The 17,167-nt window shown below is 38.6% G+C and overlaps 2 protein-coding genes across 3 annotated transcripts in view; one reads left to right on the top strand and one right to left on the bottom strand.

Annotated features, from left to right (window-relative positions):
• Window positions 1-17,167, top strand: part of si:busm1-57f23.1 (uncharacterized protein LOC368621 homolog) — a 270,341-nt gene that overhangs the window by 235,846 nt on the left and 17,328 nt on the right. The gene's annotated exons all lie outside the window — the stretch shown is intronic.
• LOC132992709 (protein unc-13 homolog B-like) overlaps window positions 1,615-17,167 on the bottom strand; it is a 71,470-nt gene continuing 55,917 nt past the window's right edge. Inside the window, exons 23-40 of one of the 2 annotated variants that reach the window (XM_061062194.1) lie at window positions 16,904-17,041; window positions 16,547-16,677; window positions 16,247-16,332; window positions 13,267-13,393; window positions 12,952-13,048; window positions 12,536-12,679; window positions 11,974-12,051; window positions 11,109-11,186; window positions 6,472-6,560; window positions 6,178-6,324; window positions 5,725-5,848; window positions 5,547-5,600; window positions 5,339-5,416; window positions 4,522-4,669; window positions 4,236-4,292; window positions 3,953-4,042; window positions 3,671-3,830; window positions 1,615-2,955 (exon numbers count right to left, since the gene is read on the bottom strand). In XM_061062194.1, coding sequence (XP_060918177.1) covers window positions 2,676-2,955; window positions 3,671-3,830; window positions 3,953-4,042; window positions 4,236-4,292; window positions 4,522-4,669; window positions 5,339-5,416; window positions 5,547-5,600; window positions 5,725-5,848; window positions 6,178-6,324; window positions 6,472-6,560; window positions 11,109-11,186; window positions 11,974-12,051; window positions 12,536-12,679; window positions 12,952-13,048; window positions 13,267-13,393; window positions 16,247-16,332; window positions 16,547-16,677; window positions 16,904-17,041 — 2,106 coding nt within the window. In that variant the 3' untranslated portion in view covers window positions 1,615-2,675. The remainder of the gene's footprint in view (window positions 2,956-3,670; window positions 3,831-3,952; window positions 4,043-4,235; window positions 4,293-4,521; window positions 4,670-5,338; window positions 5,417-5,546; window positions 5,601-5,724; window positions 5,849-6,177; window positions 6,325-6,471; window positions 6,561-11,108; window positions 11,187-11,973; window positions 12,052-12,535; window positions 12,680-12,951; window positions 13,049-13,266; window positions 13,394-16,246; window positions 16,333-16,546; window positions 16,678-16,903; window positions 17,042-17,167) is intronic. The other variant, XM_061062195.1, reaches the window with a different exon arrangement.

Here is a 17,167-nt window from a genome sequence, read left to right as displayed (position 1 = left end):
CTTTAAAACTGCTTTATCCAAAAAGGTCTTCAAGTGGCATCTTTAATTTCTTTTTACTGGGTGGACTAGTGGTTATTTTGCTCACCATATGTTCAGAGGTTGTAGTCATCATCATGTGTGGCCGGGGTTCAAGACCCACTCAATCTCTCTCCCTGATTTCAGATGCTATCCACTGTCCTGTCCAAATAAAGAGCAAAACACTAAAGAGTCAATGAGAACAGAAGTGCGACCAAATAGGTAATTCTTTTTTTTAAAGGAAACATTTTGCTTTACAATAGGTTATCTCCTGGATTGAATAGCATTGGTGTTACTCAGCTGTATAGTGCAGGGTATCCACTTGTTTTATTTTTTATAAGAAAGATTTGAGAACGCACCCAACATTTCAGAATGAAGGAGATAGGTTGAGGGTAAAACTTGAAATAAAATGTCATAAATACAGTGAAGAAAGAATCCTCCTCTTTTTCATATACCTGCACTTAAACCGAAAGTTTAATGCAATTCTCCACGATTCAACCTTTGAATAGGAATGCATGAAAGATTCCCCCCTAATTTCCTATCTTTCACATGCCTGGCCCTCATGTTCTCTGTTTAATGTGAATTCAATACATCCTGCAATAAGTTGCTTCATAAGGTGACGTGAATGAATGATGTTTTATGGTACCAAACTTCTACTCACTTCAAATCTTTGATGAATATCACATCGTTCTGTAAAAAAATAAATAAAGAAGAAAGACACAGGCAGGGATACTTCTCAAATACTTTATACAAAAATGATCGACTGGAATGTTTACATGTTGACAAAAACATTTAAAAGCAGTGACAAAAAGAAAACAGCACAGAATAGAAGTTTGTAGAACTGGTTAACAGTGGTGATGACTTCATGATAGTGCAAGGGTTAGAAAATGTAGAAGTAAAAAAAAAAAAAAAAAAAAAATCAAAATGAACATAAATACAACTTGGCACAAGGAATGTTAATATTACATATTGGCTATGTAACATTTCCCCTCTGAAAAAAACCAAAAACAAACTTGATTTATTAATAAGGGTTAATTAACACTAACAAAGAGGAATGTGAATATCTCATTTCTTCAAGACAGTGATTGGTTTAAAAATGTGCACACGCTGAGGTTCTCTCTGTCATATTAATCATCTCATCTCAGTGTAAAAGACTCAAAACTGAAACATATCTTATATCACAATCATCAACATTATTTAAAGTGATTGAATCAGATTAAGGGAAACAATCATAAAACACACAACACAAATAGAACAGATGGCAAAGAAAAAACCTTCTACATAAAAAGTGTTCAACATCATCAAAAGGTACAAAGTACAAAATATAAGGAGCATCACTTGGAAACATTATTTGACATCATGGTACAGTAGTGGCTAAAATCCTCAGCTAAAAACAAACGGAAATACAAGAATTTAAAGAACATTTTACATTCTAAAATAAGGCCACTCATAGAAGAGCAGAAGAAAATGAAGCAGGAAGATCTATGTAAACCATGAGGTACTCTACACTCTAAGAAGTCCATATTCAAATGTTTAAACATTATTTTAGGAAAGATTATTGTCACCTGTGATCATTCTTCAGGATCAATAAACAACTCAAGGACGAGAGTTGTCAACTTTGCTAGAATTTGAATAATATAAGCCGGGTTGTTTCCTTATTCTGATGCATGTTTTCATCTAGTCAAGAAACTCTTCTTCTGTAGAACATTATATGTACAGCAGAAACACATTGCCTGCTACCAGCGGTAAACAACAACTGAAATCAGCACAGGCAAATAATAAATATGTATAAAACAATAAATAAAACGGTTGCAACATCCTGGTTACAGTAGGCCACATTAGCCAAGAGTTGGTGATGGAGCTAATAAGTAAACATGGCCTAAATGGAGTTCCCCCTTTAACATACAGGGTGAATAGGAAACATGATGATGTAACAAGGCACACATTTAACTGAAATGAAGGGGGTCAAATGAAGGGTTTAAGTACCTTTCATTAAAACATGTGCTGCACAAGATCAACTTGTGAAACCAGCAACAATATTTTAATACTAATTATACGAGAAGTAGGACTGTTTCCAAGCTGTTGTCTTTTCAAAAGGATTTTCACATTGACTCAAACCATCATAGACGGATTTCACTCAATCACAGTTTGCAGAGTATAAGGCATTCAAAACAGGGCCTGTGGTGTGAAGGGGTCCAGGTGGGGGGGGGGGGGGGGGGTATTGCACTAACACACTGGGGAGGTGTGGGAACTCTTTTGGCAGTCCAGCGCAGCCTGGCATCCTCTGTTCCGTCGAGGCTTCTGCGTCAGACTGATGAGGAGACGGGGTTTGAATAAGAAGTGACTGCCTGGTGAAACAGCTGGTGAGTGGGAAGGTTGAGTGAGCTTGTGGAAAAGTGGTCTAAGTGGTCTATGTGGTTGTTTGCTGTACAGTAGCTCTGTTAAGTAATGTGACATGTGAGAGTTGGTCCAAAACACCCTGAGGGTGAGGGTGACAGCGAGCCAAACAGTCAAGCAGGTAAGACACTTTAAATATCTAATAAAAAAAAGTTAACATTGCTTTTATGGAAAATAATTCCCTGCCTTTTTATCAGGACTGTCACATGAGATCCTTCCTCTAATCCTGAAACTCAAAGGCCATCCTTTCTGTCTCCTCCTCCTCATCTGCCCTCCTCAGCCGAGCGGGTCTCTGATTTTAGTCTCACAAACTCCTTGGCCACATCATCGTTGGAGCGCTGGGAGAGGATTCGCATGGCGGTGAGACCGGTGTCATCCAAATGGATGCGTTGGCCCAGTGGGCACCAGCATGCACAGTTGCCCTTGACGTCTTTTAATTTGATCACGGTCAGGCCAACGACTCTGTCAGCTCGGCCAAAGCAGTAATCTTTGACGCAGACTTGCAGCTCGTAGCACTCTAAGCCGTCCTGGTTACCCAGAACACTGTGGAGACAGAACACAGGGGAACATGCAGGGATTTAAATAATATATCAAATAAATACAATGCTAAACATTTTGATCTGTTTTATCTTTTGGTCCTATAGAATGTTAAAAAAAGAAAGATAAGCAACATTTGCAATAAAAAAAGCTATTTAGTTTTGACTGATGGTCCTAAACATTAATATCATTACTGTCATATTAAAGAAACACATTTAGAATGAATCAAGATAATGTCTGATATTTTGCTGTTAATACAGATTGTAGCAAAAAGCAAACCTTTTTTTTTCTTGTCTTAATGTGTGATTAACTGACTAATAGCTTTTGAATAAAGTTGGTAAATTGAATGGTTAACATATACACAGATAATCTTCTTCAGATAACTGTCTCTAATGGCCAGCTGTAGTGAGCACGTTTCATCATGGAGCTGTAAATAGCTCTTTTCAGACTGCCATCACGTCTTTGTACATTCATATTGATTACGCAACAGCATAATATTGTTGTCCCTGTCTGTGAATTCACATTGTGTTTGGATGTTACAGGGAGCATGGCACAGCGGGAGCTCCACATACACACAGTCGGAAAACACAAACTATGTTGTCTTACAGTGACATGACAACTTGTTCTTTAAGACAGCATCATAGATTAAAATAGAATAAAAACATGTTTTTGTTCCTTCTATATTCATGATCAATCACAAGCAGGTGTTGGGAGTACGTACAAATGGAACGTCTCGTTGAATTTTGGAGACCAGCTGTTGTTCTTGGATTTGGTCTGAAATTTGCGCTTCCTGTCGCTGAGGTTTGGCCCGATCATGGAGATCTCCACGAAGGGTCGAAACATGCCGGATGTCTGCCACTTTAAGTCATTAGCTCCAATGACTAAATATACAAAACCACAACAATATAGGGGAAAGACAGAAGCAGAGGGTGACACAAGTAGATTAGAGCATTTAATACCAATGAAACACATCTAGCACCATGTTATAAAAGCTAATACAAACCTTTGGCGGTGACTTTTCGATCCCCCTTGGCAGGATTGTGCAAATCAATCTGGATAGAAACTTCACCTATTGGCTTGTCTAAGCCGGAACCTTGTTAAAAAAAACACATTCAATGAGCTTACATTTGGCCTGGAAATAAAGATTCAACTTTAGAAGACGATATAGAAGAAAAAATAAGCTCATGGGTTGACCTTCCCATCCTAAGTGGGTATGCTTTAGAGGTAAATTGAGAACGGTTGAGAAAAAAAGAGGATGGCTAGAAAATGATTTCAATGAAACCTACCCCTGCTGGGCTGTATTTTCTCATTAGGAGTAAACCTAATACCCTTTCCATTGTGCACTGGCACACAGGCAGCACAGGAGATAAAGTGAAGAAAGCAATAACATGTCACAAAATTCCAGCTTCAAAAAACACATTGTAATACACAGGATGCAGGTGGAAAATGAAAGAGGTCATATACTCTATGCAGAGCCTTGTGCACATAGTGCCCTCTGCTGGTGAAACATAGGAAATGCTTTCTTATTAAGTCCTCTTAGATGTGTCATGATGAGGCAGTGATCTGGACTACCTTGTGCATGCTGGGTGGTCACAAAGGTCTTGATGAGGGTGTCTGTTGTCTGAGTGTAGAGGGACAGAGCGTGCCGTAGTGAGGATAACTCGGGACTCTTCTCCAGGTAAGCCTTCTTCAGTCCGCTGCCTCCTGCATGGAAATATTGCTGCGAGGAAAAAAACAATGTGAAGAAGCATTATGGCAAAGTGGGAGTAGTAGTAACATTAAAGGCAACGACAGCTACTTGAGTTAACATGTTGGACGAGTTCGTCTTGTGAATAAAAGAGTAGTGTTTTACCTTTTGATCATAAAAGAAAAACTAACAAACACAAGCAACAGCAGCAATGCAGATCTGACATTTTTCCAGAATTATTTGGTTGGCTCATATATTCTGATTTATAAAATTTCACCCACTTAATCCTTTACAAAAAAAAAATTCTGGTAACTTAAGGTTACACACAAGCTGCTTACATGACCTTTTAGGGCACTTGTTTATTGGATGGAAGATGATGAGGCAAATGGTAAATGGACTTGAGCTTGTATATTGCTTTTCTAGTCTTCTGACTACTTGTTGTAAAGCGCTTCTACACCGCATGTCACACCTACACATTCACACCCTGATGGCAGAGGTTGCTATGTATTGAGACCATCAGAAGTAACTTATCACATTCATACACATGCATACGCTGCTGATGAAGCAGTGGGAGTAATTCGGGGTTAAGTGTCTTGCCCAAGGACTCAGTGAACATGTTGCTACAGGAGCTGGGGATCAAAACCAAATGAGCCACAGCCGCCCTGCAGCCTAATGAAACCAAAACCTACAGAATAAACTGACCTTGATCGTGTCCAGTGCCACGTCCATGACAGCACACTGCCTGGGAGACAAGCTTTTAGCCTCCCCTGCCATGTGATCCTGCACATTGAAATGGAGAAGACATGAGTTAAAGCCTTAAAAATATCCCACATCTTTCTCAGCTATGAGCTATTTTGAGCCACTGTAGAGAACTTCTCATAGTGTTAAACACATGAAAGGGTTAAAATACCTTGAGTTTTGAAAGCTGACCAAGTTCTTTTGCTGCTGAGAGAATCTGTGCACCCTGAAAAAAAAGAGTGGGGAATGATTTGCTGACCTGTTACCATCTTAAAGAAAAACACTTTTTTAAGTATCAATAGAAGCTGATACAAGCACACACACACACAAACAGAGTGTTTTAATCTTACAAAGGTATCATTGCCCTGTGGTAGGACAATAGTCTTCTCCAGGCTGGTCATCACAATCCTCCAAAGCTCCTTCAACACACGCTTTAGCACAGTCTTCTCACATACAGTGGCAAACAGTGTCAGCCTGTAAATATGTACAAGCATACAAAAACAGATGAACTCAAGGTGATGAGACATAACAACAAACGGTGCTAACCTAGTCGGAGCTAGATATGGAATCTGACATCTAACTTATGTAACTTTATGTAACAAATCTCTACAAGATCATATGCAGGACAGAAATTTAGAACCCAGAAGAAATGACTGGTGAAAATGAATCAACATACAGGGTGCAGTTTGGCATTTGGGAGAGGATTGGATCAGCAGCAGCAGCTGAAATCATTAGGGTATCCTCACACAAGTCACATTGTTGGTATGGTAAGAGCTGTCCCAGATGTAAATGAATCCTCTCACCTTCCATCCAGAAAGTCCATGAGTGGACGTAGCATGTTGTCAGAGTCAGCGTCCACCTGGTTTTTGTTGTTGGCGTTGAGAGGTCCCTTGATTTGGCAGAGCAGAGACGACATCTGACGCATACACTCATTAATCCGGATCTGAAAACTGAAAAGAAAGCAGAGTATTAATCAGCAAAAATGCATGTGTGGGCTATGATCTTATAGTAAATGTGTGTGTGTGTGTGTGTGTGTGTGTGTGTGTACATGTGTGTGTGGGGTTTTGTATTTGTTTAAGGCTCCTGGATTACTCTACCTGTTCCCAAATGTCCTGCTGAGTTCGTCCAGCACATTGTTCAGTTTCACCTGAAGGTCGTTCAGTATGTCACCGGCCTCGGTGTCCATCTGTAGAAAGACAGGCAGAAAGAATACAAGCACAGCTTTTATATGTTTATCTTAAACAGGTCAAAATAGATACACTCCAAAAAACGTCCAAAGCTTTTTGAAAAATGTTTCAGTTGAGAATAATTCAACTGGGGAGAGTGGAGAAATCAATGTGTATGACACCCCTCTCCACTGGAGGCACTGTGGGTTCAGTGAATTTTCAACAGTTTATATAAGACTTAAAAAATTTCAGCTTTTGGACAAAAAAAAAATCGACTTTTTAAGATGCACAGCAATGAACAAGCTAGAAGCTGAAGTACGAGATTTAAAAAAGAAAGAAAGCAGTTTGTGGAGCACCATGTCAACCTGAATAAGTAGATTATTAATTAGCAGATTATTGTGTTCTTTGGTACTGTTGCAGATCATTTTCAGCTGAATCACCATGATTGTAGTTCATAAAATTAAAATGGCAAAAGGAAATAAATGACAGAATGAATAGACAGATTAAAATTCTGCACATACAGCTGAGGAAACCCACCTTTTTACCAGCCGTCTCCAACTTTCATAGAGAGCACATTGAAAAAGAAAAGTTTAATACTGCCAAGACTTGTCTTAGATATTCAGATGTCGAACAAGCACAGGGTGAGGGAACAAGTAGGAGTGAAAGAGCCATGTACCTCCAGCATACCTAACACAGGTACACTGTGGCATCATCTAAATAAACACTGCCTGAAGGGAAGCCAGGTCATATGGATGGAGCCATGGCGTTGGCTCATTAAGTCAATGATCTCAATGGTCATTTGATTCATGGCCTGTCAGGCTGGAATAGCACTATTAGTGAGGAGAGACTGAGACGAGAGGGAAGGCTTCAGGGTGGAGAGTCAGCTGGGGATGGATTGTTTTCTGTTTGGAATGTGCAGAATGTGTTTCTGCCTGAGACTCTGTCATCCTGTGTGCATGATAACAACTAAACTCACCTTCTTGTCTTCCAATGTGTTTTCAGTCTACGACAGCACAGACAGGTGGAGGTAAACACAGGACAACCTTCACTGATCAAGTCATTCCCATGTGGAATTTGATTGCATTTATGATATGAGGGAAACTACAGATGACCAATAGCCATTACTGTACACAAGGCCCTTTTGCACCTCGGTATACATGTGACGTACCTTTTCTACTGGGGCATCCATCTTTGTGTGGGGGGAATGTTTGATTTTTTAAAAAGAAAAATCTAAATTAAAAGCCGTCAAAGAAAAAGAAAAGCTCTGCTGTAGCATAACTAGGGGTGTGTGGGGGGGGGGGGGGGGGGTCTTCATTTACAAACAGGCTCAATAATAAAGTTTAGAAGATTTCTAATTGCATGTTTTTTGGGGAGTTAGAAAACGTATAGATCACGACAAATACGGGAAGATATTGAGATTGAGAGTAATAACTTATTAATAATATTTGCACCCACCTTTTCCTGATCAGTCTATAGCAAAAGAAAAGTTTCAAAGAAAAAAACAAATTAAAAGAAGGGTACAACAAAAAGTTCATGAAGAAGCTTTTTTGTAAAAGGAAATGAGTGACCATTTGAGGAAAGGCCGGGGGAAATGCCACTGAAATAATTTAGAAATCAACACGGATGATGAGACAAAAGGAGCACAAAAACTCCACACTGACAACAAAAGGGATGGTGAATTGTTTCAGTCAAATCACCGGTGACAGTGGGAGTATGAAGACGGAGGACAAGAATGACTTGGACTGATGAGTAAAAAAAACAACAACATTCGTCTGCAACAAACCTCAACCTCAATTTTCACCCCTTCCTCCCCTACTTCCTCCTCCTCCTCCTCATCACTCTCCTCAAACTAGGAGGTGCAGTGAAAAGACAAACATTAAATGAAGCTTTAAAGCTAAAGTCAGAAACTCTTTTCATAAAATTATAAAAAGAGATGCACAATTTCATTTGCAGAGTATATGCAAGCATGCATCATGAAAACATGCTCACATATACATTGAACTTGCCTGCCATGCTAGCAATCTATTGTTGCGCTAGAAAAGAGAGGAGAAACACCAGAGTGACTTCACTATCCCTCAAAAAGAAAAACGTCTCAGTAAATGTTGTGACTTCAAAGTGTGTAAAAATGTAGTTAAGTTGCACACTGTCATACTTGTTTTGCATTACGTATCTATTTATGTTCTCTGCCACACACACAATTAGACAACTGAACTAAAGAGCAACAAGTGAGAGCAATCGTGAGCTTGTCAGGCCTAGCCTAAGATTAAGTGTTTATAGAAAAACGTAAATGAAGAGGAACTACTGACATTGTGCCAGGTTAGTTTTTTACACATTAACAACAATGGCACAGCTAATTTAAAAGACAGGGGGGGGGGGGGGGGGGGGGGGGGGGGGCAGCTATGCTTTCTTAGCTTAAATAACTAGGTTGATTGTGTTTTGGTGATGGTATACTCCAATTTAAAATGTATTCAACATGGTTTCAGTTTTTAGTGAAATATGATTAGGTAGATATTTATCTTTAAAGCATTATAGCAGATCATTAAAACTGTTTTTTTTTTTTTTTAATTAAAGAACACAATCATGTCAATAGTTCAAACACACTTAAACAGCATTCAGTTAGAGGACTCAACTTGTTGGACCAATAAACCACAGACAGACAATGCTGCAAACCTGTTAGGGCTGCTGGATTACAGCAACAATCATAATCAGGATTATTTGGATTGATATTGACATCACTATTATTAAACACCATTACTCGTTGATTTTACATCTGCATCACATGCATGTATCACACTCCAACACTCCCAAAAACAAGTAATAAGTAAAAATCAAACCGTGAAAAAATATGGATATCTATATATATATATATATATACATATATATATATATATATATATATATAAATATACATGAACTATTTTTTAAGGTAGAGTTGATGTACTTTTGTTGCCCAAATATAACAAGAACTTTTACCAGATGACAAAACCTGTAGACAAAACGACGCAACATTTCTGCACAGTAATCGTTTAATCTCGATGATGTTGTTTTCATGATCTTGGGAAGCCAAAATTGTCATTGATTGCCCAACCATAAAAGTGGTCTTTGATCCATACTGTTAATAGTGATAGTAAACAAAAACGTTTTTCCATGTAAGCTAGAAACGTCCAGCATATTTTCTTTGTATTGTTTAAGTATTTTTTTTTTAAAATTTAAACCATGCAAGCAGATATGCAACAAATCCAGTGAAATATCTCAACATCTTCTGGATAATTTAGAGCAACATTTTTACCTCTCAAACATAAAATCATAATTACACTCCCACAATAACTGGGCGGGTTGCCTTGAAATGTGGGTCAGCACTTAGTTTAAAACTTAACACACAAACTACTGAAGACTTTCTGATCAACATTAGCTGGAGCTGATAGTTTCAACTCTAAAAGAAAAGACACACCTGACTAAAGCAGTTAAGCTACTGTTCATTCATGCTAGAGAGGGGTTGTCTATGTAGGATTATGGCTCTAGAAGTCTCTAAACATCACTCACTACTACAAAGAAATCTACGCTGCCCACCAGAGTCTTAGCTTCCTCGTCCTCAGTTATGAGCTGCTGTGAGAACCAAAGGAAGACGAGTAAGAAGTGTAATAGTCAATAAGTCAATTATAGACATGCTCACACCATGTTGGAAACCTACCTCTTCCTCTCCTGCCTCCTCCTCCTCCACCACTTCATCTTGCTTTAGTTGCAAAGTGAACACACTGATTGAAAATTCTGCTACAAGTTCAAACTGCTACGAAACAGCAAGTCGACTACGCAATGCTACAAATAATCTGCTATTCAAATTCAAAGCAGAGGGAGGCCATGGGTGACAGAGGAGCCAGTGATTGTCCTAAAGCAGCTACACTAGTGATACTATTACAGAGGACATGATTCAATTTAGTCTCTGCCTCAATATCCTCTAGCCCAGTGGTTCAACTGGTGGGTTGGGACCCAAAAGTGGGACTCGAACAGAAAAAATACAAGATGTGTAAAAAGTCTTAAAACTTGTCGGTTTTGTTCTTTCTCTTTGTTTCATCATATGTTTTGTACCATTTGAGGTCCAAACTGCACTATTCATTCAACTAATCTGATTGGTTGAAAAAATATCAGAAATTTGGGTCACACTTTTTATGAAGGAGTTGGTGTTGGGTCCTTAGACTAGACCAGTTGAGAACCACTGCTCTAGCCTATAAGACAGTACAGAGTCTAACTCCTCTGACCTTACTGATCTATGGTAATCCAGTTCTAACAGAAATCTACTTCATGGTTTAAACAACCACGACGGTACATACCCGCGCTTCTTCTGTTGCTGTCTGATTTACAGGAGACAAAAATACGCCTGTTGTACGAGTAACCAGCCCTAAACATCTACTGTTATCGATCCAGAGAGAAACTTTAGTGAGGTTTAGTTGATTCAAAATTGCTGGCTCATAAATATGAAACCAGCAAAATCATACTAGGCACTGACATCCAATTAGTTTGATTTCAAAGAACATTACATGTGTCATCCACACCTCCATCTTTAAACATACCTGTTTGGCACCCATCGACTCAAACATCTTCTCCAGCTGAATTCTTAACTGCTGCACATTATTCAACAGGACACATGGCTGCAGAGGGACACAGGAAAAAAAGAGAGATGGTTAGAAGCTGGACCTATTCAGCATTTAAAAATGATGTTGAATCAAAATGTAAACCTTGAACACAGAATTTTTAAAAAAAGAAGACAAAAGTCAAATTCAAACTTTGCTTGGATTTGTATTTTGTGAAAATAACACGAGGTAATGTCTGTGTAGGTCATGGTAAACCAAGCTTGATCCAAAGGCAACTGGACTGCTTGAAGAGCTTGAAGACATTTCTCCACAGAAAGGTTTCTTCAGTGCTAAACAAGCTGGTGGACGGAGCTAGAAATGTAAAGTCTCTGTGGATCATTAGCATGCTAATGATCAAGGATGACACACATCAGATGATCCACAGAGACATTTCTAGCTCTGTCCACTAGATAGTTTAGAACTGAAGAAACGTCTTCAAGACATTCAACCAGTCCAGTTTCCTTTGGATCAAGTTTCAAATTTAACACAAGGTTAAGTGAATATCTAACTCAACTACATAAGTGTCTTTAGAATACAATATTTTTTTATTATTATTAAGATTTTTAATGGAGGCCTTTAATGTGGAGATAGGACAGTGGATAGAGTCGGGGAGAGAGAGAGTGGGGAGTGACATGCAGGAAAAGAGCCACAGGTGGGATTTGATCCTGCCCACTTGGAGGACTATAGCCTCCATACATGGGGCGCACACTCTAACCACTGCACCACCAGAATACAAATTTTTTGTCACACAGAATATATAACGGTTACAAAATGAGGAAATCTCTTTGAGGCGTTGAAAACTTACAATCTTCTCCTTGTCAATGTAAGAAGGGAAACTTTTGGTCAGAATGGCACTGTACTGAAGAAGAACTTTGGCAATAGTCTGTGAAGATGAAGAGAAATACATATGTTAACATTTTGTACAACATGACATTTCCATTTGAAACTATTTATAAAATGATTAAATTGATTGAAATATTTACATAAAAACTGATGTAATGCTAAAAAGAGAGATAAAGAGAAGATTACACAACATATCGACACATTTTGGCAGTAGTTCTGAAAGACCACTTGTCCCCGATTCCATTATTTCTGACTGTCCTTTTGTGTATTTCCCCTGCATGCATGAAAGCAAAATCCAATGACACTACTGTTCTGTTCCTCTGTCCCAAAGCAGGGGAACACTATCCCTAACTCAACATTTTCTTTTCTTTAAATATCATACAATCCTTCGAGACAATGCTGCAGCAGAACATTTCTATCACATGTAATACTCAGAAGCTGTTTCAGAATTTACAGTCCAAATAATCTGTGACAACCGATGATAGCATATTAAGATCCAAATCCACATGGAGCTCCGGCCTTACCTTGGAGAAGCGGCGGCTGTACTGAGCCAACACATTGGGATCAGGACACTCCAGTTTCCTGATGATCTCAAAGCTCTGGTTGAGCTGGGTGAAGATGTCCACCACAGAGCAGGAGAACAGAGCATGCTCAGACGTTTGCTGGAACTAAGTCAGTGTGGGGAGGGGTGGGAAAACACACACAAAAATAATTATTATTATCTTTTATTCAATATTTTACATGGTTAAATATTCTCAACATGCTATAGATTCACTTTTTGAAGGGTCACATGCTGATACTGTGTCTCTAAATATGGACTCAGAAATTAGATTAGATACGTTTTATCTCAATAAATAAAGAAAAAAATTACAGAAACAAGATAAAATAACTTCTTAGTAGAGGAAACAAAATGTCAAAAGTCCTTTAATAATTTTCTTACTCCATCTTTTTTGTCTCTCTCAAGTGCCCCATGCATAAACTCCATGGAGACGTCCTCATTTTCATCCAACCACTGCAGCACAAATTGTAGAAACCATCTACACGGGGAAGTAAAGACAACAACATAATTATTTTTAAAATTATATAAAAAGGGATAAACGTACCCAGTTATATAAAAGTTTGACTTTGTTATTCATCGTTCTTCTACCTGGGCTAGGGTTCATCAATTAAATAAATGATCAAAGGGATGTTATTCTAATAGAATCGTAATGCCCCCCCCACCTTAGCTGTGAGTGAGTGAGTTTAAGACACTTACGATGGGTAGTCCGGGACGACCCCGTTAAAGTTGGGCAGCTCCTTGACGTACTCGTTGTAGAGCCACTTGATCTTGAAGTGCATGTTCATGTAGTCGGTGCTCTTACACAGTCTGTGCTTCTCGTGCTCTGCAGACACAAACACATCAAAGAGCCTGTGAGCAGTGGGATGAGTTTGTGTGCCAGAGAAAGAAAAGAAAGAGTCTCAGGCCATACACAGACTTGGATTGTTAACAGGATGGTATCGAAGGAATCTGTGACTCATTATGTGAACTGTAAGTCAACGATCTGGCTCTCTGCTCTGTTTGTTTACACAACTCTTTTCAAAGTCCTCGATTAGAAGCTACACAAATAATGGATGAGCAAAACGTCATTGGTGAAGAGTAGGACTGGGCAATATATAGAGTCTTTAAGATATATCAATTTTCAAATGAGATATAGGGTAAGACAATATTGTTATATAAATATAATTCATGTTACATTAAAATGATATAAGTTTCTTCTGTAGAGCTGCCCGTTCACCAATTTCTCCTCTCTCCTTCTCTGAGCAAACTTACAAAACACTTACCGGTAAATGTTTTGTGTTGTGTGTATTACACACAAAATACAAAATTCTGCTGAAGCCTTGTTTTTTCTTCTGCTGAAATGAAGGGGTTATTTATTTATTTAGTTATTTTCACAAAGAGTGAAGACTATTGTCCCCCATGAGTAGCCCAATGTGTGGGTACCATTATGAAGCAAGTTTGTTTTGGTTATAGATCAAAAATTAAGTCCTTGACAGAATTTATTATATTTAAATGTGTAAACTGTTTTTACTGGTATTTTAAAATCCAGACTACCTATAAGAATAAAATATAATAATATAAGATCTGAGACCTTCATTATTCAGAAAACTTATCAGAATGTCCCTTTAACACATCTTAATTAGGTTTGTATGATTGTTTATTTATGGTTTCATATGATTGTACATTGAAAGCACACACAGTGCTTTTCCTGTACAATCATATTGGGCATGTAAGAGTTGTTTCAAGACAGAATCTATCCTAACTACAAAAGCTAACTCACCCCTTATCCTCTAAAAGGTAATTCCCAATTCACATACTTTATTTAAAGTCAAAGTACAACTCAGCCTGTATGGACTTGAATTGGGAAAAGGAGGACCGCTGGTTCAATTCCCAGTGCAGACCATGTCTGGAAATTGGTCTGGTAGCCCAAAAGGTGCCAGTTCACTTCCTGTGCAAGGCACCCCCCCCCCCATTCTAAATATCTCAGATCTAACCAGGCTGGCAACAACTTACTTTTTAGTGACCTACTAAAAATGAGGTTCTTAAATTTCAGCAGTCTAAAGCACACTTTGGTTGTACTTATAAAGCATAATCTCTTTGGACTTATTCCATCTCTGAGCATATGTCTCTCACTTTTTAATGCAGATTGAAAGTGAAGGGGCTGCAGCTTCTGTACTGTAGTATGTGAAACTGATATTTCACAGTCAAAGTCTATGTAGGGGATTCATTTGGAGGAAAGGGGTAGGATAAAGGCTGACTTCCTCTGGGAACTGGAGCTGCTCTACTGTACAGCACACTACAGCAGTGAGAGTCCGCTGGGAGACATAAGCAGCTTTGAAACTCTTTTTGTGATTATGTCACTCTTTCACACTTCCATGCCATTCAATCAATTGTACCCTAGAATTTGCCATTTCAAGTTCAGAATAATGCTGCTGTGATTATATGGTGGGGCCTGACAGGATGCTGAAGAACAAATGTATGTAAGGACTATCATATATTACTACAGCTGGTAATTAGCATGGACTTCCTGATACTATACGATACAATACCTATTGTGATATTTTGAAATACTCCACTTAAAGTTGAGGTTAGAAAACATATTTCTGTGTTGTGAGTCAAAACTATCTTGTTCAGAATTCCCAATCCATTCAATTAATATATAGGGTCTTCACAATACTAACATTTTAAACTTCAGTATGAAATACAAAAACAATTAAACATTCTCAACACCCGTTTTGATACCATGGCAAAATAAATATAATCACTTGGAAACCAACATTGTGAACTTCCTTGTTTTTAAATACAAACCTAAACACAATGCTGGTACAGAAAAAGTAATTGAACATATTTTAACTCGTTTGAAATATGCCCATTGTTGACAGTAATAAAAAGCGGAATCAAGAGGACTTTTCAAAAAACTCTTGACAAAAAATGATCACTGATAATCCAGTTGAAGTGTACAGTTTGTATCTTAACTGACCCTGCCCTATGTCTGTTTTTTTCATGTTGTCTCACCATGATGCTGTGTTTGTTTGGGACATTTCTGCGCATCAGTCATTGTGCAGTACTGTAGAGCAGCCAACACACTGCAGGTCGGGACTGAATCAAAATGTAGCCATATTGGCTAGATCCCTATCTCTCCAGTCTATAACAGACACTAACGTAACTTGTGCATCTTAATGAGACACCCAAAGGACTTAGTAAACACCTGTATTTACCGACCTGTGAATTAGAATCTGTCTGTGTTGTAGCTGTTTAGAGTGTAACTGAAGTGTTTCTTTCTTTTACCGCATTATTTACATTTGCATCTTCAAAAGGAGAGTCCTCCTGCTTCTTCAAAAAACGTCAACACAAAGGTCCCTTAGAGTAAAAACTGAACGACGCCTACACCTGTGGGAACAGATGGCGGCGTCTCGTCCACTATAAGACAAAGTATAGCTACAGTTGTAAAGACAGACGTGGTGGTTGACTGCATCTAGATAGATTGGCTGACTAAAACGAGCCGACCAGCATTATATTTATATACAAACTAAAGATATCTCTTAATGTGCTCGATAGATTTTCAGGCAGAAGGGGGGGGGGGGGTCTGACATTATTGACAGTGAAAAACACAATTAATTATTCAGTAAAAAATGAAAACTAACTATGGTAATGACCTTTAGTTGTACAGTGCACACTGACCATGAATGTGACTTACCTTCCATAGCGTACTTCATGTCTTGAGCATACAACGTCCACATGACCTCTGCCGACACCTTCCCTACATTCAGCTCTTGAGGGAATCTAAAAGAGAGGTCAAGTTTTGACAAATGTGACATGAATCCTACCAAAACACAAAACCAAACACAATATCTCTGAGTGACTGAAGCAGCCATATTACATGTTATGACCATTCTTACTACGTAGCAAACTGCCACTACAGATTTAACCAAAGTTCTGCATATGATCTGCCATCTTAAACGAGTAAAGATGAATGAGTTGTATGTAGTTCACTTACTGGTTGAGCACAGGTGTATAAGAGTTCCTGTCCTCTTCGATGATGGAGACAATGAGCATGATGAGTTTGGGCCAGAAGTCCAGGTTCTTTACACTTGGACCCTGCTCCTCCAATGGGAGCTCCTCCTTGCTCTAGATAAAACACAACAGTCAGGCCCTTAAAATAGATTTCATAGGGGTTAAACAATCAAAACAATGAACTTTAAATCTAGTTTAGTAGACCTGTACTTTACTACGTATTATGTTCCCCAACATACAGTTGGTCTGAATGTAAAAAAAAAAGGAGAAATGTCAATTCTGATAAAGTATCAATGCTGCACTTTTTCACTGGCACAGTTGGATAATGAGTGTGACTCACAGTGTCGATAGGTTGGTACTGTCTGCTGTACAGCTCATGGCAGTTATTGAAGATATAGTCATATGTAGAGTTGAGGCAGGCCTTGACACAGTCCCTCACCACTTGGCTGGCTCTTGGTGGAGACTGTAGCTCCTGAACCTAAACACCAGATTTGGAACATTAGGAGTGAATGACTGCTAAACCCAGATTCCATTTAAACATGGTTATGAGCAAAGTTATTCATCAAGTACAGTGTGTTTTCAAGAGGCAACTTTCTGGCAAGCT

The sequence above is a fragment of the Labrus mixtus genome, chromosome 17 (assembly GCF_963584025.1).
Source record: "Labrus mixtus chromosome 17, fLabMix1.1, whole genome shotgun sequence".
Classification (NCBI taxonomy): Eukaryota; Metazoa; Chordata; class Actinopteri; order Labriformes; family Labridae; genus Labrus; species Labrus mixtus.
Note: the sequence above shows the minus strand (reverse complement) of the source record. Positions and strands in the feature narration are given on the sequence as shown.